This window comes from Chinchilla lanigera, unplaced genomic scaffold, assembly GCF_000276665.1.
Source record: "Chinchilla lanigera isolate Chin_1 unplaced genomic scaffold, ChiLan1.0 scaffold00027, whole genome shotgun sequence".
In the NCBI taxonomy this organism is placed as follows: domain Eukaryota; kingdom Metazoa; phylum Chordata; class Mammalia; order Rodentia; family Chinchillidae; genus Chinchilla; species Chinchilla lanigera.
The window spans coordinates 12,595,808-12,622,892 of NW_004955428.1; the positions used below are offsets into that span (position 1 = coordinate 12,595,808).

The 27,085-nt window shown below is 34.6% G+C and overlaps 1 protein-coding gene across 4 annotated transcripts in view; it reads left to right on the forward strand.

Moving 5' to 3' along the window:
- Positions 1-27,085, forward strand: part of Sclt1 (sodium channel and clathrin linker 1) — a 170,375-nt gene that overhangs the window by 12,605 nt on the left and 130,685 nt on the right. For all 4 annotated transcript variants that reach the window (XM_005386718.2, XM_013515272.1, XM_013515273.1 and 1 more), the window contains 3 exons: positions 2,834-2,892; positions 3,450-3,519; positions 7,596-7,651. In XM_005386718.2, the coding sequence (XP_005386775.1) occupies positions 2,834-2,892; positions 3,450-3,519; positions 7,596-7,651 (185 nt within the window). The remainder of the gene's footprint in view (positions 1-2,833; positions 2,893-3,449; positions 3,520-7,595; positions 7,652-27,085) is intronic.

The window sequence follows — 27,085 nt, forward strand, 5'->3', positions numbered from 1 at the left end:
ATGAAAATTCCAATGGCATTTTCACAGAAGTAGAAAAAATAACCCTAAAAATGTCCTGAATAGCTAGCATAATCCTGAAGAAGAGAAGACCTGGAGGCATCACACTTTGTAATTTCAAGTTATATTCAAAGCTTTATTAAGCAAAACAGTATGATACTGGCATTATAATACATACTTAGATCAGTGGAACAAATAGCACAGAAATTAATTCACACATGTTTAGTCAAGTAGCTATCAAGAAAGATGCCAAGAATATATAATAAGCAAAGGATAATCTTGAGTAAATGATGTTGAGAAATCTGGACATCCACGTGCAGAATGAAAGTGGATTCATCATACACCATAAAGAAAAAATAATTCAAAATTAATTAAATACTTAAATGCCAGGCATGAAACCATAAGTTTCCTGAAAACACTAAGAAAGCTCCTTGATTTTGTTTTGATAAATAGTTTTTGGATATGACAGTAATAAGTAGGTTGGAATACAAAAAAGTTTCTGTAAAGCAAAAGAAACAGCAAAGTGAAAAGACAATCTATATAATGGTAGAAAACCATATGAAGTGTGATTGAAAAATTAATGAATTTAACTTTTTAAAAAATGTACTACAGTAAAAGATAAATTACCATTAGTCACTCTCAAAATACTGTTCCTCACTTTGAACACACTTATCCCATCACTCTTGCCACTTTCCGAAGCAGCTTTGCATACCCGCTTTCATGAGTGCCCTGTTGCACTGTGTCTCCCTTGCTGTTCTGAATCGATTCAGAATGTTTACCTGTCAGGTCATTTTAACTTTGAGGAAAAGTCAGAAATCACATGGTGCCAGATCTAGTGATTAAGGTGGATTGGGACACACTATAGTAGCTTTTTTTCCCCCTAACAGAAATTGCTGTGCCAATATGTGTAACACAGAGCATTGTCATTGTGAAGGGTGAAACCATTCCCCCATTTCTCAGGCCATTTTTATACATATTGTTTCTTAAATAATATACCTTTGTAATATTCATAGTTCACCATAGTATTTCTGGGTACAAATTTAATTTGTGCAGTTCCATCAAGGTCAGAAAACACAAGCAGTGTACCCTGATGTTTGACCTTCTTTATATTTTGCATAAGAAGAGCTTGGTGATTTCCCCTGAGAAGTCTGAACCTTGGTCTCTGGATCATAACCATAGACCAAATTTCATCTCCTGTGATGACATTTCTTACACAGCTGGAATCTGAAACAGCACCATCATGTAACTCCAATGAAATTTGTTGTTTGTGATTTATGGTTTATGGCACACTTTAAACATACCTTACCCAGCGTTTGCTTACAACTGATTGCACTGAACAAGTTGAAACTTCACACTGTTGCTGAAGCTTGATGCGCTGATTCTCATACTGAAGATCTCTTTCATGGATGGCATGTGGCACTAGCATTTTCTGTAGTTTTTTTTATCATACCTTGTACCTATTGAGTTAATATATTGAGTTAATACATATTGAGTTAACGCATTATATTTGCATTGCAAAATTGCATCTACATTGCAGACTATATGTCTATGACAAGCTAATATCCAGAATATATAAATAGCTCATATAACTAATAATAACCTGAGTAAAAATGGATGAAGGCCCTTAATAGACATGTAGGCATTTTCTTTTCCAAAGAAGACATACATATGATCAACAGATATATGAACATCGCTAGTCATTGGGGAAAAACAACTCAAAATCTCAATGAGATATCATGTCATGAGATACCATGTCCAAACAGGATTACTGTTATCAAAAGAATAAATGACAGGTGTTCATGGATGTGGAGAAAATGGAGCTGTTGTGCATTGTTGGGAAGGTAAATTGGTATAGCCATTATGGAAACAATGTAGGGATTTCTAAAAATATTAAAACTACCATTGTCCTGTGATCAGCAGTCCCACTTCTGGTTGTGTATCCAAATGAAATGCATGCCTAAGTTCGTTGCACCATTATTCACAAGGGTCAAAATGTAGAAATACCCTAAGTCAGTGATGGTGAACCTTTTAGAAACCAACTGCCGAACTGCAAGCCAAAACCCGCTTATCACAATGTACCAACATGCAGTTAACACTGAATGCTGAGGTTTTAGTTTAGAGAAAAACAACTCTACATTAACATCTTTTGTCTTAAAAGAAAAGCAGAGTAATAACATGTTCCATGAGTTTACCACCACTGCCCTAAGTATTAATTAATAAATGAACAAATAAGTTCATGTATGTTTTCTCTTTCAAAATAGATCAGAGAAAAAAGAACTGCTGGTGTTTGAAGAAAGTACTGAATTTTCTTTTTTAATGTTAATATTCTGATAACAGTATATTCCTAATAATTGGTAGATTATATGACTTTCTAGATTAATGGTCAAATTGTCTGTAAATAATAACATTATATCTCACTTTTCAATCTCTAAATCTCCTCACATTGTGTTTATATTGGCTGAGCTTTTAGTATGATATTGAATTTTAATAGTGTTTATGAGCAGCCTTGTATTGTTACTGAATTTAATGCAGTGCTTCTGTGTTTTACTATGCAGATGGTAATTAAAGTAGGTTTCTTTCTGGTAGATATTTTTATCAAGTGAATAAAAATTCTTCATATTTTAATATTGCAAGGGGTTTTATCATGTATGTATGTTCAATTTACCAAATGCATTTCAGTGTCAATAACCTTGTTTATTTCTTTTGCTCTTTTGGAATTATATCAGTGGATTTTATAAGGTTATAAAAATTTTAATTGTATTTAATTTTAAACCATTGTCAGTTTTGACTAGAATGATGTGAGAAAACATTTTAAGGTACATGTTTCCTGTTACAGAAAACTGTCCTCAAAGGAGATGAAGATGACACATTAGTAAACTCCAAAGTTGACCAAAGGTAAAGTATTACTGAAAAAATATTATTTTCTTAAAAGTAATATTAATTGTCATGAAAAGAATTCTGTTAGTATTAGGAATGGATACTTTTGGCCTGCTATAGTTAGACTTAACTGACTTACTGAATTGATAAGTAAAAACAAGTATCATAGTGTCTATTAGACTGGCTCACAGTGGGGGAAGATTTTACCCTTGTACCAGTAGATAATTTGGCAATGTTTGAAAACATTCTTATTTCTTACAACAAGCAAAACCCATAGAGGGTAAGGCTGTTACTGTCATCAAATAGGTAGCAGTCAGAAAGACAAATTAATATCATACCATGTTCAGACCAGACTACCTATTCCCTCATCCACACAAGACAAACAGTTCCTTAGTCAAGAATAGTAGTTACTCCAAGGTTTTAAAAAGCCTTGGTTTAGAGAAAAGGCAGGGTACTGTTTCTTATGAGTAAATAAAACAAACATTTTGATGCATAATTTATTTTATTTGTTACATATTTATTAAACTAGATGGGACCAAGTATGCCTTAGTTTTAACTCTATGCTTTTTCTTTAGCCTTTTAGCACTTACTGCTGAGTATGATAAACATCTGGCAGAGCTGGGTGAACAACTGAAATATTATCAGGTATGAAATTATAATTATGAAATTTTTTGTAATATTCTGTTATGAGAAGAAAAAGTAAAATAGACTTGCATTTTTTTAAAAAACTTTGATGAAGAAGAAAGTATTTTACTGTCATTGATTGTTAATTTTGTTTAGGCTGTGCTTGTGTGCATCATGTGTATGTGTTTAAAGATTATCTTTAGTTTCGTTTTTTAATTCAATATCTCATTATAATTGCTGTCTGGCAAAAGTATCTCCTGGATGCTTAAAAATTTTTCTTCATCACACTTTTATTTGCTTATATATTTTTTCCCTTAAAAACTATCTCACATTCTTTGAAACCTTTCTCCTTGCCTTCATTCTACCTTCATTTTTTATTATTTTCAGAATGGGTTTTGTTTCTTAATTCCAAATATTGTCTCTGTCATTTGTGTTTCCTTTTATGTCTTTGAGATACTTCTAATGCAGGCTTAAAATGTAGCAACTTTTTTTTCAGAAATATTTAGCAATGGGAGTTTATTTTAATAATGAGAATACAGAAACTAAGGAAATTGTCTATACAGACAGTTACGCTGGGTGCCATGACTTCTCGGACTAAGCTCATGGAAAATTAGAATAATGGCACAGAATTGCTCAGGTCACTATATGAGTTTCAGTGACTACATTTTTAGAGTATATCTAATATTAATAATGTGTTTCTTTGAACTGAAAATGTCTTTGATGTTTTCTCCTGAATTTTCTGATTCTGGGATAAAAATACAGTGGAAGCACATAATTTATATACCTCAAGCTTAAGCCCACCAGCTGGCAGTTACTTCTTGTTCTCATGATTGTATTTGGTTGAAACACTAGTCACTGGGTCCATTCTGTTGTGATAAGGGTAGCAGGGTTGACTTAATTAAATGCAAATAGAAGAAAATATAATGACTTTATATAATATAATCCATTGGGACTGATTTTCTGAGAATAATTCTACAGGTGTGAGAGACTCTATGCACTTTCTCTTTCTCTCTCTTTATAGATGGACAGGAAGAAATCTTACGGTATACCTTAAAGAGGAGTACATAATAGGTCTTTCAGTATCTCATGAATAATTAAATACTGGGGCTTATGAAAACAAGATGGTTAGAGCAAGTGTAACAATCTATTCTTCAGTTTATAGATTGATACAGTTTGGAGCTTTATTAAGAGAACATATAATGCTTATATAATGCATATACATCCTAAGAATAAACTTAGGTTATTCTATTGCATTTGGAATAATGTAGACTTTTATTTGAAGGTTATTCTTCTACGATATAAACTTATAGAATAAACCTGTAAATTCAAATTTCAGAAATAAGTACTTTTAAAAATTGTACTCTGTTTTATGATAAGTAATTCTTAAGTTAGTTTATTTCCTAGTCTTTACTGTGTCCTTTTTAGCCTGCGGTCCTTTAAATTTAATACAACCCCAATAATGTCTTTTCATCATTTCAGTTGACAATTAAAGAGAAACTTCTTTTTGAACTATTTATATTTTACTTTTATTTATAGTACTAGTGAGTCTAAAGTATCATTGAATTCACTATCTCTGAATTGCTATTGTGACATTGTATGCTGTGATTGCTATAAAATAGGGAGTTATCTTGAAATTAAACTTTATATAATTTATCTGATTAACCTATTTAATTAACTATTTTATTGAAGTGTTTGACTTTTTCTCCATTTGGCAATCTTACTACCTAAATGTGATTACTAAATTAATTACGAGATGAAGCTGCAGTTTAAAAAGCCCAAAAACAGTCTATGATGATAAGAATAGTTGTTACCTGTTTTAGAGGGACAGATGGAAAAAAATGTTGACAGCTCCTTCTAAGAATAATTGTTCTCACAGGTATTATTAATTAGTAGAATTAATTCTTAAGACTTAAAACTTAAGAACAGAAAATAGAATATCTTCAAAACATACGAAGTACTGCTGCAGTTGTCTGTGTGAAAGATTTTCTGCCAGAAAAAGCATGTTTTATATGATATATATATAATTTAATCTCATATATATTGTGTATAGATATATATGTATACACGCTATGTATATATACATTTTATATATATACACTAATAAAGAGCAAAGTAGAAGAGAGATAAATAGGAAGTAGGTAGATCTCCTCAAGTACTTCCCCAAATTACATATTCCATTGTTTTACAAATATTTCAATATATATGCTAATTTGTTTCATTTATACTAATTATTTATCTTAGTTTGTTAAAAAATGTTTGCATTATTCTGTTTGCTTCTTTTTGGTAGGAATCCTTTTGGCTTATGTCTTGTCCTGAGTAACTACTTTGAAGATAAGAATACACAGTGTAATAACTGTTGTTCTTTCCCTATTATTTAGTTATGAAAATTTGTTTTATTTTTCATAAAATAAAAAAGGAACATTCAAAAATTTTTAAAAATAAAAATTCAAAGGACTTTAAAAAGAAAATGTAAATAGTGAGAAATTTGCTGATGTAAGAAGTACTGTATAAATTTCATTTCATTCCCAATATTAAATATTTTAAACAAATAATCTTAGAGTGACTTTTAATTTTAGCTAATGCATATAGAGCCTATATTATTTTTGAGAGTAATAAATAATATTACAACTTTTAATAAGCAATGATTTTAAAAATTATAAAATAATTTAAATTAGCATGAAATTTAAATGCTGCACTGCCTTTTCCAATTTTATTTCTCACTGCATCCATCGATGTGTGGTCAGTGCTCACTTTGCTGGTTGTAAATTAATTCATTTTGGTTTAATTGTGATTTAGGTGTAGCAGGGACCTGAAAAAAGTTCACTTTTCAAGCCAACTTATACTTAGAATTGGCTGTTAGTGAGTTTCTAGACCAAACTTCTTGGAGCTTCTCTGCTTGCAAGGGAGAGAGAAAGACTTGGAGAACTGCCCATTCCCAGCATCCCAGGCCAAAGCTGACTTCGGGCTTGGCTTCTCTCCTTCAGCCTAAGGTGCACAGTCTAGACTAATGGAGGTATCACACCTTCATTGCACTTTCCATTTAAGTGTGATTTCACATGACCTTCCTGCTTTCCACTTATATGTTTACTTTTTTTTGAGGGCTCGCTACTCATTTTTTGACTGTTTTGCATTTACACATATTTCTACCTACGTGAAATGTGCTTCTTTTACTTTTGAAATCCTAGTAATCCCTTTATTCTGTCAGAGAAAATTAATCAAACTTTCATTTTATTTCCTTTTACAGTATGCATTTTATTCTTCAATGCATCTTAACTAGTAGCTTTTTTTTTTTTTTTATTTTTTTTTTTTTTTTTGGTTTTTCTCCAGTACCGGGAACCGAACTCACGACCTTGCGCTTGCCAGGCAGGCGCTTTTGCCGCTGAGCTAAATCCCCAGCCCCCATTAACTAGTAGCTTTAAAAAATCATCTTTCCTCCTAAGTATGTCAGTGACCATGTGCATTGAAGATAGAAGCCTTGTATAGTGGAAAGTTCAGGTAGTTAATAAGGCTGGTGAATCAGAGACTAAAAGAATGACTACTAAACAAGACCTCTATTTTCTTTTTCACTATTACTGTTTTACCTGTTTAAATACTAGAGAAATATATACACTTATATGGACATCACCTCAACTGTGGTAAATTAATTAAGATATACAGTCAAAATGCAAGAGTCATCTGGTATTTGTTATTGTATTATACTGAGGAATGTCTTACTTTGTTTTCATAGCTATAAATTATGAGTTATATTGTCAATACCTCTCAATATGTTAAAATATTTTTACAGTCTATTTAAAATGTTCTACATATTATCAAACTGTGCATTTTTAGTTTCCTTTTTTTTTGTTGTTGTTTTTTGGTTTTTTTCCGGTACCGGGAATGGAACTCACAACCTCGTGCTTGCCAGGCAGGCACTGTTCCGCTGAGCTAAATCCCCAGCCCCAAACTGTGCATTTTTAATATTGTGTATTGAGAGTAATGCATAACTCTTTCTTACCTATAGACTAATGTTAGTCTGAAGGCTTGCATATGAATGGACTACTTAATGGACATCTAGTAGTCTAGAAAATGTAATTCTCTATTTTACTTTATTCTTTCAGAAACAGATGGGTGAGATGAAACTACAACTTGAAAATGTCATCAAAGAAAATGAAAGGTAGATCAATTAGTTATTTATTTTTTAAATAACTTATTTTTGTTATTTAATAAATATAATATACTGGTTAAGAGTGCAGAATCTGGGGTCTGATTTTCCACTTCTCTCCTGGCTCCATTACTATGAGTATAGAGACATTATTTCTTTCTGCTTTAGTTTCCTCATCTGTAAATTGGAGATGCTAACATAATCTTTTTCATAGGACTAACTATAAAGGGTAAAGTGAGACTTTGGAATACTGTACATAATAAGCACCTTATAAACATTAGCAATCAATCATGTAGTATATATTGTATAAGTATGTTAGGAAGCATACTAATAAAATGGAAATTTGTCAACCTGTCATCCAGCATAAGAGATAATGTTAACTGATACTGATGCATTTATCTGTTTCTTCTACAGTTCCCAATCTCATCCTTCCTTCTGCAAAAAGTAAACACTACCATGGATTTTGTATTTATCATTCCCTTGCTTTTGAATTTTTTATAGATATGTTTATCTCCATAAACATTTTATTGATACATTTATCTCCATAAACATATAACATTTTTATAGATATGTTTATATGCATTTTTAAAATACTATATAAAATTGTATCATCTGGTGTTCTGGGACTTAAGTTTTTCACTGACATCTTCTACAAGTACAAGAGTTTCAAGGGATGAAATCACTGGACATATGTTACATGAATGTTAAGTTTTATAATAAATGTCAAATTTCCAAAGAGGCTGTACCAGTTTACCACATTGGTATTGATTTACCAGTATTGGTCCATAGTTTTTACCAGTGCTACCTCTTAACAAACTTCTTAAATTTTATCATCTTAAGTAATTTTCATTATGGTGTTCATTGAGAGGGTTTTATATTTTTTTAGTACCTATTTGTAGTATATAATGGTCCCATTCCTCTTGGAGAGTTGGTACGTGAACATAACACATCTTAATTCTTTTTTAACCCCCTTCTCTTCCCCTTCCCTACCAGTCCCTCCATCTCTTTATGCACTTCCCACTTGCAAAGTATATATCTCCCTATTTCCTATTATTTTTATTTTGCTCTTCATTTATACTTTGGGGTTCTCATATAAGAGAAGCCATGTGATGTTTAAGTTTGTGTGTCTGATTTAATTCACTTAACATTATTGTCTCAGGTGCATGTATCTTTCCACAAATCACTCACATTTATCCTTTATTGCAGAGTAGTACTCTACTGTGTATAAATAACACATTTTCTTTATCTATTCATCTATTAGTGGACAAGAAACAGTTATTGTGAATTATGCTGCTATAAACATGAGTATGCATTTATCACTGTAATATAATATGATGTCTTTAACTCTTTCAGGAAGATAGCAAGGAAGGGAATAGCTGAGTTGAATAGAATTTCTAGTTTTAGTCTTTTGAGAAATCCCTGTCTTGATTTAATAATGGTTGTGGTGTTTACATGGCCAGCAACAACATAGAAGGGTTCTTTTCCCTATAGCCTCTCTGTCATTTGTTAGACAGTCTTCATTTAATAACTGAGTTCCCTTTCTGTGGTTACGTTGTTAAATGAATTGGTCGCTAAATGAGAAATTGTATATAGTATATACATTACAATATTCAGAATAAAGAAATGGTCAAAGGAAATGCCAACTTGATAACTTTGCTTTTATTTGCATAACTCTTACATGCAGTACTGAAATATATAACAACATAAAACTACAGTACTATACTGTACAGAATCAGCAGAAATTATAGTACTGTACTGCAGAAGAAGCCACTGTAAGGTCATGTCATGTTCCTGTGTTGTAAGTCCAAATGTGGGTTGTAAGTATGTGTAGTAGGTAGTAAGTCCAAACAGTGTGCCCCAATCTTTAGTCCAGTCATTAAATGAGTCGGTAAACGTCTATTGTTTTCTTGGTCTCAATTTTATTAAGTACTCTTCTGATCTCTATCATTTCCTTCTTCATCCTAGCTTTGGATTTGAAATGTTCTTGTGCTTTCTAGGACCTTGAGGTACATTGTTAGATTATTTATTTCCGCTCGCTGTGTTTTTCTTTTTTTGTATCGGGAATCTAACTTAGGACCTTGTGCTTGCCAGGCAAGCACTTATGCCACTGAGCTCTGCCCCCAGCCTCGCTGTGTTTTTCTAATGTGAACATTTACAACCACAAACTTCCCTTTTAGAACTGCTTTTCTTGTGTCCCATAGGTTTGCTGTATTGTACCGGAATTATCAGTTGATTCTAGGAGCTTTTTAATTTTTTTCTTGATTTCTTTTGTGACCCATTGATTATTCAAAAGGCTATTGTTTAACCTCCATGTGTTTGCACAGTTTCTGTGATTTCTTTTGCCATTGACTTCTAGTTTCGTTTCTGTGTCATCTGGTCTGTGCATGGGATAATTTTGTTTCTGTTGCATTTACTCAAGCATGCTTAATGGGCTAGCATGTGGTCTGTTTTGGAGACAGTCTCAAGTGCTGCTGAGTAGGTTGTGCATTCTGTTGTTGGGTGGAACGACAACATTAGTACTTAATATCCACCGAGTACATTTATTCAAAGGTTTGGTCAACTCTGATTTTTCTTTGTTGATTTTTTTGTCTGGTTTATCTGTTTGTGACAGTGATGCAGTGAGGTCCCCCACCATATTTGTGTTGGTATTTGTCTGATTTTATGTCAAATAGTGTTTGTTTCATGAAGTTGGGTGCACTACTGTTTGGTACGTATGTATTTATAAATTATCTCTTCCTGTCAGATTTTTTCCTTAGTCAATATATGGTGACCTTTCTTGCCTTTAGTCAGTTTTGGCTTCAAGTCTATTTTTTCTGAAGTTAGTATACATATTCCTGCTTTTTTCTAGGTTCCAGTTGTGTGGAATATTACTTCCCATCCTTTGACTTTTAATCTGTGTAATTCTTTTTGGATTAAATTTGTTTCATTCAGCATATTGTTGAGCATATTATATTATATTCAGCATATTGTTGAGTTTGTTTCTTGGCCCGTTGTATCAGTCTGTGTGATTTGATGGAGGAATTAAGACCATTCACATTGAGAGTTATTACCAAAAGGTACTGACCATGTTGTATTTTATTATCCTGCATTGCTGATTTCCTTTTTATTTTTGTTTTCCCTTCTGCTTAACTGCTCACCCTGTTTGGTGTATTCATTTTATGAGACTTTTTGGCATATTGGCCTCATTGTCTCTTTCTAGGATATCCTTGAATATTTTTGTAGTGCCAGTTTGGTGGTCATGAATTTCTTGAAGTGCTCGCTGTCACATTATTTCTTCATCAATTTTGCAAGATAGTTTTACACAGTATCATCTCTTTAGAAATTGTTTTCTTTTACAATTTGAAACCCTTCCAAGCTCCCCTGGCCTTTAAGGTTTGTGTTGAGAAATCTGCTGTAATTCTAATAGATTTACTTTTATAAGTAATTTGTTGCTTTTCCTTAATGGCTTATAAGAGCCTGTCCATGTTGGACTTCAGGAATTTTGAGTCCTACAGAGGTTCCTTTTTGATAATGACTATTTGGGGTTCTTTGTAACTCATTCATCTCTATATTTAATTCTTTACATATATTTGGAATTTTCTGCTGTTATTTCTGTAGATTTCTATTATTTTCTGCTATTATTTAAGGTTTCTGCTCTTATTTCTTTTATTATTTTTGTGCTATTATTTCTGTAGAGTTTTTTATTCCATTTTATGTTGTCTCCTGATTTTTACTGATTACAATTCCAGTTAATCTTAGATCAGCCTTCTTTGTGTCATCTAGCTTCTGCTGCATCACTTTTCATGTTCTCTTGTTGCTTTAAGGTATCTTTGAATTATTTTCCACCCTGTCTTAAAGTTCTGACACTCTGTTCTCACACTGATGCTTCTGCTGCTCACAGTTCCTGTATAACTTTTTATCTCCTGGATTTCTTTTTGGAACCTTTTCATGGACTCTCATTTTTTGCTAAATTGGTCATTTGTGTTTTATATCATTTTGTTTAATTCAGTTGGCTTTTTATAGTGTCTTCTATAAACTCCCTAGTATTTTGTTTATTACACCCATCATCTAATTATATCCGCTCTGAACTCACAGAGCACTTTAGTTTTGAAATCTCTTCTGCTATCCTTTGAAATAATTCAGCTGTGTAGCTTTTGCCTTTCTCCCTCTCGGTGCCCCATGAATTGGCTTTGGGGGAGTTGGAGTTTTGGTATGCATTTCATTGCCTTGTCTTCTCATGTTTTTATTTTTGTTTTGTTTTGTGCAAAGACTTGTGGGTTCTTATAGTGGAAAGACTGTGTTTCTAGTATAGACATTTCTTTAGTTAGTGTCTGTTTTCAATGATGCACTCTGGTTGTGGCTAACTATAGTCCTTTGCTTTTGTACATCTCAAGGTCCAACCACCTCTGTTAACTTGAAAGGGTGTTACGGCAGAATTTGGGTTGTATTCCACAAGAGACCGACTCTATTAAGAACAAGACAGAGTTTATTAATTTGAGGCTAACCACCCTCTTCCATTTGCCAATCTGGGAAGTGGGCATGGACCTGCCTCTGTTCCCAGATTATGTACAATTTTGATTTCCATGGTAACAGATTGGAATGTTGTAGCCCTGGCCACATGTTGTTTTTCTTGTGACATGTAACTGGGTCAGGCTCCGATCCTGAGCCCAACCACAATGATACATACTTTCTGTACTCTGTTTTATATGTCCCCCTTTAGATAACCATACATTTATGGTTACAATGTTTATCTAGGGCCAGGGAAAGGATGAAACAACCCAGGCAAGGTAATAGGTAGTTATCTAGGCCCCGATATTCATTGTCTTTGGAGAAGCATTCCAGGACTGTCAGGACTGCAAATTTAACTCTTTACACCACCTCTGGGATGTTTCTCAAGACATATCTTGAGGACATATATTGTTAATTAATTCTAGTCTGCATTAAGACTAGAATTATTCTGTCTTAAAATGATACGCTACCTGGCAAGCGCAAGGTCGTGAGTTCGGTTCCTGGTACCGGAGAAAAACCAAACCAAAAAAAAATGATATGCTAGAGTCACCATCCCCTACAAGGGGAAAATGTAGTTCTCTTGGAATGCATCATAATACTGTTAATGATACAAAGGTAATCCAGATATCGGCACACAGGGAAACTCATGAGCAACAACTCTGCCACCGTGGCAAAATCAAAGAAATCTGCAACAGTAATCATCCAAGAAAAACTACATATTGAACGTGCTATGAGAACCAATAGTATACCACCTTTAACCATAGCAGAAATCTATAATTATAGTATAAACACTAAGCCCAACAAAATACAATGGTGTCTCAGTTCATGAACTTAATTCTTTCCATCATTCTGGTCACAAACCGAATTGTACAAAAACCAGATCAAATTCAATGGTTAGATTCAGTGTTGAGCTTTTGGGGAAATTTAATTTGGTTCTTGTCCAATTTGGTTTGTGACCAGAATTGTGGAAAGAATTAAGTTTGTGAAGTGAAGTACCACTGTATTGACATACAGTAAATATCTACTAAATATATCAACTGTAACTGTAAAAACAAAATAATTAAAAAATAAAGACATAATTACTGCCTAAACATTAATAAAGCTTAATGGTTTTGCTAGTAAAAATATAGGGGATTGGATATGGGAGAATGAAAGAAGAAACATTTGAAAAATTATACAATGGAAGGTGAGAGAAGGAAGAGAGAAAAATGAGATAAAGGATCCTATGAAGAGTTAAAAGGATATTAATAGACTTTGATAAAGGTAACAGAAAATAACAAATGTTGGGGCCTAGGATGTAGCTCAGTGGCACCGCCCAGCAAGCATGAGGTCATGAGTTTGATTTCCGGCACAAAAGAAAAGAAAAGAACAAGTGAAAAAATATGAAGAATAAAAAACATTGAAAGGAAAAAAGCAAGAAAATTATAGGGAAAAATGGCAGAAAATTTAAAAAAAAAAATTTAAAGGAAAATTCCCTAATGCCCAAAAAACTAGTAAAGGACAGAGACAGAGAGAGAGAGACAGAGAGAGAGACAGAGAGAGAGAGAGAGAGAGAGAGAGAGAGAGAGAGTGAGAGAGTATAAGAGTCAAAAAAGGGAGAAAAATATTTTCTTTGTATTTTTCAATAAGTGGTTTTTCTCCAGGATCCACAGCTTTGAAATCTAGCCAGTCAAGGTTTCTCCCTCTAAATTTATGACGTGTAGGTTTGTGTGGTGCCTCCCTGTTCCAGAGGCCCCTCTGACTGTTTACCCCCAGCCGTGGTAACTGTACCAGCTGAGCTGTGTGTTCCTTGCCCACACCAGCAGATAAGGAAGGGCATCAGACCTCAGATCTGTACTAGATAGAGGCAGCAGGGCAAGGGTTCAAGCAGCCTAATGTATTAAATGCCAGTATGAAATGCCAGTACTTTCAGATCTAACTGTGCTGAGTGCAGTACAAGCAGGCCTGACTTCTTACCGTGGAAGGCAAGACCTGAGTCCTTCCCAGCCAGACCTCAAACCTCTCAGGAGCTTGATGGCTAGCCTATACCCTCTCTGTGATTCTCTCCTGTGGCTGTCTCTCCCGCAGTCACCATAAGAAAGTTACCCTGGGAAGCCTGAAGTTGTTTTGTAGTTTTTCAGAGCCTCAGCCTTAAATAAGCAACTCCATCTCCAAATGGTGCCTGGTGAAGCACCATTGTTGGTGCTGCACTGGATTCCCTCCCCAGCTGCTGTATGAAGAGAGCCACTTCAGAGCCACACTGTTTTTGAGTTCGCAGCAGCTGGGGCTCTTTCTGGGGCCAGGGCGGCCAGCCCACCCCACCATTTCTCCCTGGAGCTCCCAGTCCTGAGGGCTCGCTTGACGTCTGTGAAGGCAAGCTACTGTTAGGTGAGCCAGGTGAAGCTGCTAGACTGCTTCATTCTCTTCTCTGTGCTGCAGTTCATCTGTGCAGCTTCTCTGCAGCCTCCAGTTTCCTGTCAGGAAATTCCTTCTGACTCCCAGAGAACTACCTCTTCCTGTCTCATCGCCAAGTCATCACATTTCAGGTGTTTGGACTCTGGGCCTCAGAGAAGTTGAACTCTGCTACCAATAGTTATGCTACCATTTTCTTGATTTTCTAATTTGCATTATCTAAATATTAATATGGTTGACAATTTTTCATGTTTATTTACCCAGTTGATTTTCTTTTCTCATGAAATGTTTATTCATTTCTTTTCCTTATTTGGTATTTGATTATCTTTTCCTTATTAAGGAATCTATATCTCTGTTAAATATATCCTACTGGTAAAATTCTAATTTGTTCTATAAGTCCATCTTCAAGGGACATAGTTTTAGACTCTCAGCCATGGTTAGAGAAGCAGAAATATACAAAAGGGTAAGACTGAATAGAAGGCTGATTGTCTGTCTAAGACACTAGATAAGAGATGTTTCAAATATCTTTTCCCAGATTATGATGTGTTTGAGAGACAGAGTTTTTGTATTTTTCTCCCCTTTTGAATTTTAAGATAGTAGACACTCTCAGTCTTTCCCAGTGATTATTGTATTTGTGTCTCCCTTAAATCCTTGCTCAACTTAAGACAGATCTTCTCTTATATTTTCTCTGAAAAATATTTAAAGCTTTACTATATTCCAAGTTTCCTAACTTTCACTTTTAAACGTCATGCATCTAGACTAAAACATTGAATAAGTTTTCTGTTCCTGATCTAATTAGACGAAAAAGGTAGAGAAGTAAAAATTTTGACTTGTAAATACATTCAAAACATGGACTTTTAAAAATTTGATATTCTTTTGTCTCTTTGTTATATAATAGTTTTATTTTTGTTATATTTATTGTGTTTTAATAAACCTGTATATAATTAAGTTACTGTTTTCTAAAATTTATAGCACTCATAGAAATTATTGTCTTGTCTTTAACTGTGTTATCATTTTCTCTCTTTTTAAAATATACATTTCCACAAGTTGTTTTACTTTCTAGTTTCTTAAAATTTATATATTTAAGCCATTATATTTGTTGCAGTTCAAAATTAAGTAATTCTTTTAATAGGGTTTTTAAGTTTTCTGATTTATGTAGGGTTTTTATTCTATTGAGTTTTTCTAACCTTTATTTTATGACTCATTATTCTTAAAATAATTATTAAACTTATGCTCTTGCTCGTAAAAGTACTATAAGTATTTCTGAATCACTATATTTAGATTAAGCTCATATTTTCATGTACTGGAGGAAAAAATGCTATTTTATGACTTTGATGATGATTTCATTGTTTCCTAAATTTGAAAATTCACATTTTTCCCTTCATGACTAGGTCTTATAAAGCCAGTGTAGTATCTGTTTATATTTCACAGTAAAGTAGTTGTATTCTACCCAAACCATAGCAATCATGTCTCATGAATGTTTTTATTTCTAGTACATTAGTGAAATGGGGAAAAGTAGATTCTCAGCTTCCTATAGGTACTTTTGAATATGTTACCATGTTTTAAAGTGTACCCAACTATATCTAAGGAAACATTCGACTTTTAGTTATTTATTTTAGTTAAGAATTATAAAATAAGAATAATTTATCAATTTTAAGGAAAATACCTTAAGATATGTAAGCATGATCAGACCTGAATAATGGAAACTAACAATGGCATACATTATATAACAGTGTGTTATGCCTGACCTCTCATAGAGTTTTGGAAACATTTCAATACTTACATTTGTATATGAGTGCATATTATCTAGGAACTGACTATGAATGGGAACCAATAGAGTCATTTTACAATTAGGCTAAAGAAGAGGTAAAAAAAAAAAATCCATCCTTCCGAATTTTAAGTTTATTCTTTGGAACTTTGTTCGTGTTGAGAATATAGTGATTTTTCTTTTATTTTTTCTCTAAGATCATTTTTCATCCTTCCATTACTTTCCAGGGGGAAGGAAAAGGTAATTAAATGAATGAATACATGTACAGCACTTTCAGATACTAAATAAATACAAAGTAAATTTTATTTTTATTTTATCAGTATGCAAGACATCATTGTGTACACGTGAGCCATTTTCCCCTGCTTTCATAGTTTTATGCATCTGATTTTTGTTCCATTAAAAACATGCTCAGGGAAGTTTAGCTTATTCTGCTATTTCACCTGATAAATCATTGCCTGACACCAATCTCTCTCTCTCTTTCCCAGGAATTAGACCAGAAGTAAACATGTGATCTAGGTTTAGCCAGTGAACTATAAGGGACAGTCTGTTGTAGACCTTTGGGCAAAATTGTTTTGCCTGTTAAAAAAAGTCAGACAAAAAGAAAGCTTTTCCCTCCTTCTCGCTTTTTTATTTTATAAAGTGATATATGAGGCTTCTGTAGCCACTGTTTAGACCATGAGCATAAATATTAGAAACGCAACAAGATTGGAAAGGAGGGAAAGATGGGATAACTTTTGACCTTTAAATGATGTTACTGAGCTGCTGAAGGAAATCTGGAACCATGTACTCTCAGACTATTAGATGAGGCATAAAACATTTACTAACAAATATATAATGAGTGCCTTCCAAGTGTGAGGCAGTAATCAGGAATCTAGGATAAGACAGGTATGGTAGCACATGCCTGTAATCTCAGCACATAGGAGGCTGAGGCTGGAGGATTGCCATGAGTTCCTGGCCAGCCTGGGCTACATAGTGAATTCCAGGCCAGCCTGAACTACATGGTAAGATCCTGTCCCCAAAACAAAACAAAACAAAACAAAACAACTACAAAGAATCTAGGATGCATCAGCAATTAAAACAGACAAAAGTGACTAATTTTTTTTTTAATTGGGTATTTTCTTACTTGTAGCCAAAGTATACTCACTAATACAGAAACTAAATGGCATCTGTCAGTGGTTCCTAGATTATCGACTGCTGCATTTTTTTGTTAATGAGTTCTTTGGATCACAACTAGGCCTGTTCATTTCTATATTGCTCATATTGTTGATGGCTGCCTGTTCGATGACGACGTAGTGGAATACTTGTGACAGAGACTGAACAATCTGTAATGACTAGCACATTTACCCTCTAGCTCTTCTCAGGAAGATTGCTAACAGATTTTGCTGTGGAAAAGATAACTGTATGTATGTAAAATCTGTTACAGAGCCTTTACTTAACAGTAACCAAAGACGTTTTTTAAAATATAAAGCTATTTTAAGATTTTTATTTAGGCCCAGATAGAGTTCTAGAATACAGAAGCAAAAGACATCACCAAGAATATAAAGTAGTGCTTAGTAAATTAAATCTAGTGGCATTTGGTTACTATTTGTCTTACTGTTTGTTACTTTTTTATTTTCTGATATGTAAAAATTGTTTTAATTTTTATTTCACCTTTTCTAATTATTATTAATGTGTGCCAGTATTAGCCTAGAAATGATCTAATATTGTTAATATATTATCAGATTTGTCAGTATGCTAGCCCAACATGAGTATATTTTTTGAATTATTGAATAAGAGGCAGAAAAAAAATTGAAATTCCACAGCATAAGCACAGCTGTTCTATAGTTAACTGAGGTATTGATGCTGAGGAAGGTCATATCCCAGGGTCCATCAAAATCATATATGCTTAAACTGTAGCTATGAGTTTTAAATTTATTTCTAATAATCTGATATAAAGAACTGAGCTCATTTGTCTGTGTTTCTGTTTATGATTGAGTTTTGTATGTGTGGATCTCTTTTCACACTACCCTTTCATTACTACCCTCCAGGTGCAGTGACCCAGGTTCTTTTTTTTTTTTTTTTTGGTTTTTTTCTGGTACTGGGAACCAAACTCACGACCTTGCGCTTGCCAGGCAGGCCCTGTGCCTCTGAACTAAATCCCCAGCCCAGTGACCTAGGTTCTTAATTTGATTTTCGTTAGCATCGTAAACCAGTTGCCACCTCAGGACCTTTTATCTGTTTCTTCTGCCTAGCATTTTCTTCTCCAGACTTGCACAGAACTGGCCACTTGTCTTCATCCAGGCCTTTATCAAAAAACTGTTCCCTGGCGATATTATCTAGCACTGCTTTTCCCACCCTCTCCCCCCTTTCTTTTTTGTGCTGTCCAATTTTACTTCGTTTTATAATTTAAATGAGTGGGGAAATCTGAGCTCTTTTAGAATGATTTGGAATTCATAGATTGAAAACAAACTATATGTTCAATAAACTACAGGTCATTTAATGTGGCTGCATCTCAGCATATGTAGGGAAATTATGTAGTTACTATACTCAGTTAAGTACTTTGAAGTTTTTGTTTGGGTAGCATAAGGAGCTCTTCAAAGATTTGAAGCAGAGGAGAGGGTATATTTCAGGATTGTTTCCAGTAATACTTCAGAGCTGATGAATACCAGGTAAGTCTGGGAACAGTATGTATGATTCATTGGAAGTACATAACAAAGGAAGCAGCCCTTCTGCTTACTGAACTATTCTGTATTCGTCCCCTCAAATAAAATGCCACACTCCGGCAGCAGTGTGGGAATCTGTATTAGGGAGGCTTGCATTTAGAGAATGAGTGAAATCTGTCCATTGAGGGGAAGCGTGTGGAGAGGTCATTCCAAGAAGTGATCCAGAGTGTTTTGTATTTGTATGCATTTGTCTAACTCTCTTATGCAATTCTAAGACTATTCCACTCACCCCAAACTTAACAGCTCTAAATTGAAATGTAGCCAGAGTCAATGGCATGTCAAAGGTTAGTAAGCAGCAGTTTTGTGTAAAAAACATGTAAAAGAATGGTACCTCTTACTCTCAAAGACATTTAATTCAAAGAAGTAAAGATTAGAATTATGTTTATCTGTCATATAAAAGATCAAAACTTTTGGAAAGATCTTTGCCAACTTTCTATTGTCTATTTGTGATAATTAGTTATAATTTCATTACTGTACTTACTGGATATTTTCCTGATATCAGTACTTTAATCTGTCTGAAAATTTCATAATCTATAAAATGAGGGATTTCAGAGCAGACCATATATCTAAGAGTATAACTTGACTTAGTACAATTGTCTTACATGTTTTATGTGTTCTTTGGTCTAGTAGTCTGGTTTTCAATCCGTATATAGATGATAAGTAACTTTATAAGGTGTTGTAAGATAAATAAATGAATCTGATTCTGAAAAAATAAAAGGGGCAGGGGGTGGGGGCAGGCGGCAGAACTGAAATGTGTTGTGTACATGTCCCGGTCCCCTACAGTGAATACAGTCATTGTATACTGCAAACATGTACTAATGAAAGTGAAAAAAGAAATGAACAATTTATACACTAGCATTTCAGTTCCAATCTTTTTCATTTTTATGATTATTATAAAATATTTGAATATCTTTTTAAATGATACTGCCAGTGGTAAGAGACATAAATAATTACTTTAAATGCATAGTTATATGTAACTACTATGTTTCATAGTAATTTACTATGAAAGTATTATATGACAATATTTATATTCTTTCAAAATAACTTTAATTAGAAATATCTTTTCTCCACCAAAATAGTTAATACCAAGAGATCCATCTTCAGTGAATCCATTCAGTCACACACAGAATAATGCTAAACCAACAAGTGGGCTGATTCAGTATCACACAACCATGATCTAATCATTCCCAAAAGCCCCACCTATGAGTACATGAGGCTTTGAGGGGGACATCTAGGTGTAAACCATAACAGATACCCAACATACAGCATTGTTTATTGAGAAAAATATTGTATGTATCACTGATCAAATGTTAAACCAAATTTGCATTTTGAGAAGAAACTCTTACTTGGTGGCATTGTCTTCTCTGTTAATATATTGCTTTATTTGTTTTGCTAATTTTTTCCCATTCCCCTACCATCCCTTCATCTCCCCTCAATTTAATTTGTTGAAGTCTAATGTTTAGGGTTTTTACTATCATGAACAGTAATGCCTTAAAAATTAATTTCCCAAGTTTTCATGGTACCTAAATGGTTTCTTCAGTTATATTGCTGGTTTCTTTAAACAATCAGATAAAATTTAATTTCAATCAGTATTTACAAATATGTTGTTTTATTTTAAAGGAAACAAGGGTAAGAGTAAGCAAGGCTATAGTAAACATAAAGAGTAAATAATAAATGTATGTGCATGTGTGTATCTATTTGTACACACTCATATGTTAACCAACAACAATATATTTTTCAAAGTTCCATTAAATGTTTACAAATAAAGATATGGATTATAAACCTCCCTGCTATGTATGCAAACAAACACATTTTTAAAAGCATAAATCATATATGCAGTAAAATCAGAAATAATAAAAAATGGACACAGTGAATTTCTCTTAACTACATTTTCAAATAAATTCAGATTAAAAAAAAAAGAATTGAAGACTAACCAATCTGGGCTCCATAACTAGATGTTCTGTAAAACAAAACCAAAACAAAACAGTGTATCAAACTAGTCAGATATAACCAAAGTAGTACTCCTACCATTTTGTCATTTTTAATTAACTGAAAAATAAAATTGAAAATGGGTGATATTGCTTAATCAGTGATATACTAGGTAATTAGACTTTTGAGAAAAAGAAAGAAATCCAGGACTATACCCCTATACTTGAGACTGTTTTCTCTAAGTTCATCCCACTGTCCCAGAAAAGGTAGAAAGAGATATAAAACTGAGCAGAGCTTGAGACAAATTCATTGGCCTAGAAAAATGAAATTTAATTTCCATTTCCACAGAACTGTAGAAATTCAAACATCTCACTGATCTCTAGGCACTGTATTAGGATAACCTAGAAATAAGAGTGATCCAAAAATAAACTAATCCTACAAGAATCTAAAGCATGGCTCTGAAATATCTGAGTCTTCAATATTAGGATGAAGTAATTAGGGATTGGTAATGCCCCTAGCTACCTAGAACAAAGACCATTTTAGAAGAAGGTAACTCTATTGATAGGCCTCAAAATATCAATAGACAACAGCATATAATATGTAGCTCATATATAACATTAAAGGAACAAGTGACTGAAAGATTGAAGATAACATGGTAAAGTTTTGAAATCATAAGTAACAGGCAATTAAAAGACTTACAAGTTAAAGACAGGTTGGTCTTTAACGTTATATTTGATAGTTTTAATAAAATAAGATACAGTATTAAAAATTTTGCTTAGAGAAGTAGAGACTCTTAGAAAAAGAACCCAAGCAATGCTGAGCCCTGGACAGCTTAAGGAAACTCTGTGAGCTGTGCCCCACACCCCCACCATCATGGGAGCAAAGCTGAGCCCCAGACAGCCTTGGGAAACTCTGTGAACCACGCCTCTCCCCACCACCATCCTAGGAGCAAAGCCGTGCCCTGGACAGTTTCAGGAACCTTAGTGAGTGACGCCTCACATCCCCACCATCACCAGAGCAAGGCTGAGCACTAGACAGTTTTGGGAGCCTCAATAAGCCATCCCTGAGACCCCCAACATTGTGAGAGCCATGCTGAGCCCCATACAGCTTCAAGAGCCTCAGAGAGATGCCCCCACCCTTCCACTGTCATGGGGATGAAATTGAGCCCCAGACAGCTTCAGGGAACTCAGTAAGCCGCGCCCTTACCCCCACCTTTGTGGGAGTGATGCTGAGCCCCAAGAAACTTTGGGAGCCTCTGTGAGCTGTGCCCCGCAGTACCCCCCCACACCCTTCACAGAAGCAACACTGAGACCCAGACAGCTTCAGGAGCCACAGCAAGCTGTGACCCAACAACTGACCATTGCAGGAGCTACACTGTACCTTGTGGAACTTTGGGAGCCTTGGTGAGGAGCCCTCCACCCTTCCTACTGTCACAGGAGCAACACTAAGCCCTGGGGAACTTCAAGAGCCTCAGTGAGCCACATGTCACCCCCATAACTCATGGGAGCAACACTGAACCACAGTAAACTTCAGGAGCTTCAAAAATACCAAAACAAAGGAGGAAAATGCAATCTCAGAGCTCCAGCCCACCCACAACAAGTCCAGGAGACACTGACATAGAAGAACTTGGAAATCACCGACCTGAAATTTTTGAAATGATAGCAATTAAAGTAAAGAAACAACTCCATCAGGCCACAGAAGACATCAGATCAGAAATAATCTCTCAGGTAGAAAAAGAAATGACAACAATAATGAAGGAATTGCTCAGCACATCTAAATAAGACACAGATAATTAAAACAGAGGAGCATACAAAAATGATGGAAACATTGAATGAACAATATAAGAAAGAATTAGAATGCATGAAACAGGTTCAAACACATATCCAGGAAATTAAAAATTCCATTGAAAGGTGGCAAAACCATTTGAACAAAACTGAATATAGACCTTGAAGACAACATTGGAGCTAGTGATAGTGAAAGGAAAGATCTCTTTAAAAAAACAAGGAACCTGGAAATAACCACTAAACAGCTGCAAGATGAGGCAAAGAAAAATAATACAAGACTTACAGGGGTCAACAAAATGGCACGGGCAACATGAATGACATGCAGACTTATTTACACAAGAAGTAGCAGAAAATTTTCCAAACAAGGGAAAAGAATCTGACATACAGACAAGCAAGGCATATGGAACTCTTCATTAACCATAACAAAATTAAATCTATACCCAGACACATAATAATAAAAACCCCAGAAATTCAGCAAAAGAACAGAATATTAAAAGGTATTAGAAAAAAAAAACAAAACAAAAAACAAAAACCAGATCACTTATAAAGGAAAGCCTGTTAGAATCATGGCAGATTTCTCAACACAAACCATCAAGGCAAGAAGAGCTTGGAGTGAAGTATTTCAGGTCCTGAAAGAAAACAACTTTCAACCCAGATTGATCTATCCTATAAAAGTATACTTCAAAATTAATGGAGAAATAAGATACTTCCACAACAAAGAACAACTGAAGAAGTTCATGACCACCAAACCAACTTTGCAGAGTACTGCAAGATATTCTAGAAAGAGATGCAAATGACCACAACTTCAGGAACAGCAATAGAAAACAATTACTAAACAGAGTGAGAAATTAAACAGAGGGGACAACTAGGGAACAAACAGCAGAAAAATAACATGAGAAAGATAAACCAATACATATCAGTTATAACCAGCAATGTAAATGGCCTCAGTTCACCAAAAGAATCAGACTGGCAGAATGGATCAACAAACAAAATCCAACAATATGCTGTATAGAAGAAACACACTTAACTCTAAAGGAAATTAACAAACTGAAGGACAAAGGATAGAAAACAATATTCCATGTGACAGGAACCCAGAAAAAAAGCAGGGGTAGCTATTCTGTTTGCAGACATGAAATTCAAACCAAAAATAATCAAAAGAGATAAAGAAGGTCACTACATACTTGTAGTGAAAGGGAAAAACTGCAAGAGGAAGAAATAACAATCATAAATATATATGCACCAAATATGGGAGTGCCCAACTATGTAAGACAAATTTTAACAGACATGAAAAATCAAATAAGCAATAACACAGTTGTAATGGGGGACTTTAACAACTTATTGTCACAAAGAGATAGATCAACCAGGCAAAAAATCAGCAAAGAAGTAACAGAACATAACCAAATCTGTGAAAAAATGGACTTAGTAGGCCTGTACAGAGTAGAGTGTTCCACCCAACAGCATCAGAATACACATTCTTCTCAGCTGCACATGGGACGTTCTCCAAAATAGACTATATACTAGCACATAGAACATGCCTAAATAAATGCAAAGGAATTATCCCATGCATATTATCTGACCATAGTGCAATGAAATTGGAAATTAATCACAAAAGAAATCAAAAAAACTCCACAAACACATGGAAATTAAATAACACCCTTCTGAACAGCCAATGGGTCACAGAGGAAATTAAAGAGGAAATTAAACACTACAATCAAACAAAAATGCAGATACAACTTACCAGAACCTGTGGGATGCAATGAAAGCAGTCCTCAGAGAGAAATTTGTAGTGGTGAATTCCCACATCAGGAAAACAGAATGAGCACAAATAAACAATCTTATGCTGCACCTCAAACTTCTAGATAAGGAAGAGGAAGTCAATTCCAAAGCCCAAAGAAGATAGGAAATTATAAAGGTCAGAGTAGAAATTAATGCAGTTGAAACTAAGAAAACAATAGAAACAATGAGTTGAAGAGTTGGTTCTTTGAAAGGATACATAAAATTGATAAATCCCCTATCCAACCTTATCAAAAAAAGGAAAGAAAAAACTCAAATGCATGCAATAAGGAATGAAAAGGGTGAAATTACTACAGAGCCTATAGAAATTCAGAATACCATCAATACCTACTTCAAAAATTTGTATTCTCCAAGGATGGAAAACAGAAGAAATGCACAGTTTCCTAGATATATTTCAATTGCCGAAACTAAATCAAGAAACAAATTCTGAATGACCCAATATTAGTTAATGAAATCGAAAATGTGATTAAAAACTTACTAACAAAGAAAAGGTCCGGTCCTGATGGATTCAGAGCTGAATTTTACTAGAAACTTCGAGAAGATTTAATGCCGGTTCTTCTCAAACTCTTTAAAAATGGAAAGGAAAGCAATTCTCCCTAACTCATTCCTGGAAGCAAGTATTATCCTGATATCAAAACCAGAAAAAGGCTCAACCAAAAAAGAACTACAGGCCAATTTCCCTAATGAACATAGATGCGGAAATCCTCAGTAAAATACTTGCAAACAGAATGCAGCAAATCATCAAGAAGATTATACACCACAACCAAGTGGGATTCATCCCAGGGATGAAGGAATGGTTCAGTATACACAAATCAGTAAATGTAATACACCACATCAACAGAGCCAAAGACAAAAATCACATGATCATCTCAATAGATGCAGAAAAAGCTTTTGACAAAGTACAACAATCATTCATGATAAAAACCCTACCAAACATCAGAACAGAAGGACTTTACCTCGGTCTGATAAAAGCTGTCTATGACAAACCAATAATCAACATCATACTAAAAGGACAAAAACTGAAAGCCTTAACTCTCAAATCAGGAACAAGACAAAGATGTCCACTATTACCACTCCTATTCAGTATAGTTCTGGGAACATTAGCCAGAGCAATTAGACAAGAGACAAAAATAAGGATTGGAAAGGAAGAAGTAAATTTATCATTATTTGCAGATGACATGATACTCTACATAGAAAACCCCAAAAACTCCACCAAAAGACTTGTAGATTTAATTACCAAATTCACTACCGTAGTTGGATACAAAGTCAGCACTCAAAAATCAATAGCATTCTTATACACAAACAGCAAAGTCACTGAAAGAGAAATTAGGGAAACCACAACTTTCACAAAGGATACAATAAGATGAAATACTTAGGAATCAATCTAACAAAGGAAGTAAAAGATTTATACAGTGGAAATTAAACTACTCTGAAAAAAGAGATCAAAAAGGATTTCAGAAAATGCAAAGATACACCTTCATTGTGGATAGGAAGAACCACATTGTGAAAATGGTCATACTCCCAAAATTGTTATACACATTCAATGCAATCTTGATTAAAATACCATTAATATACCTCACAAATATAGAGAAAACATTCCTAAAGTTGATCTAGAACCAAAAGAGGCCTGTACTAGCAAAACCAATACTGGGCAACAAAGGAAAGACAAGAGGCATCACAATCTCTTACCTGAAATTATACTACAAAGATATTGTGATAAAATCAGCATGGTATTGTCCAATAAACAGACCTGAGGATGAATGGAACAGATTACAAGATGAAGATACAACTACAGACACACTCGGCCACCTTATCTTTGACAAAGGGGCCAAACATGTTCACTAGAAGAAAGATAGCCTCTTTAATAAATGGTACCTGAAAAATTGGCTTTCCACATGCCAAAGGCTAAAATTAGACCCATGTCTATCACCATGCGCTAAACTTGAGTCAAAATTGATCAAAGATCTAAATATTAAAAAAGAGCTTTGGGAATTCCCGTGAGCTGCTTCCATCCCCACACACGAGCTTGAGTGCCCCTCCCTGCCCCCACCCAGCACCCTCAGGGGAGCTAAGTTGAAACTCAGACAGCATGAGGGGCCTCAGTGACTGTGCATTTACCCCCCACACTGGTGTGGGAACCAAGCGAGGTAGTGGTAACCACAACCCACCCACTGCTACACCCCAGTGAAAACAGGGCTGAAACTCAGACAGCTTTGGGAACCCCTGAGTGTGAGCCAAGCTGAGCCACAGACAGCTGTGGGAGCGTTGAGGATCACACTGCACCTGCACATACCATCAAGGGAGTCACACTGAGGACCTTTGGGTCTTTACCCTGCTACTACATCATTGTGGGAGTGAGGCTGAGCTCCAGGCAACCTTGGAATCTCTGAAAATGACAAAATGAAAGAGCAAAATGCAATCACAGACCTCTACCCCACCCAGAATGATTCCAGGAGACAGTGACACAGATGAGATTGGAAGTCATACACCTGGAATTTCTGAAATGATAGCAGCTAAAGTAAAAAAACAACTCCATCAGGCCATAGAAGACATCAGATCAGAAATAATCTCTCAGGTAAAAAAAAAAAAA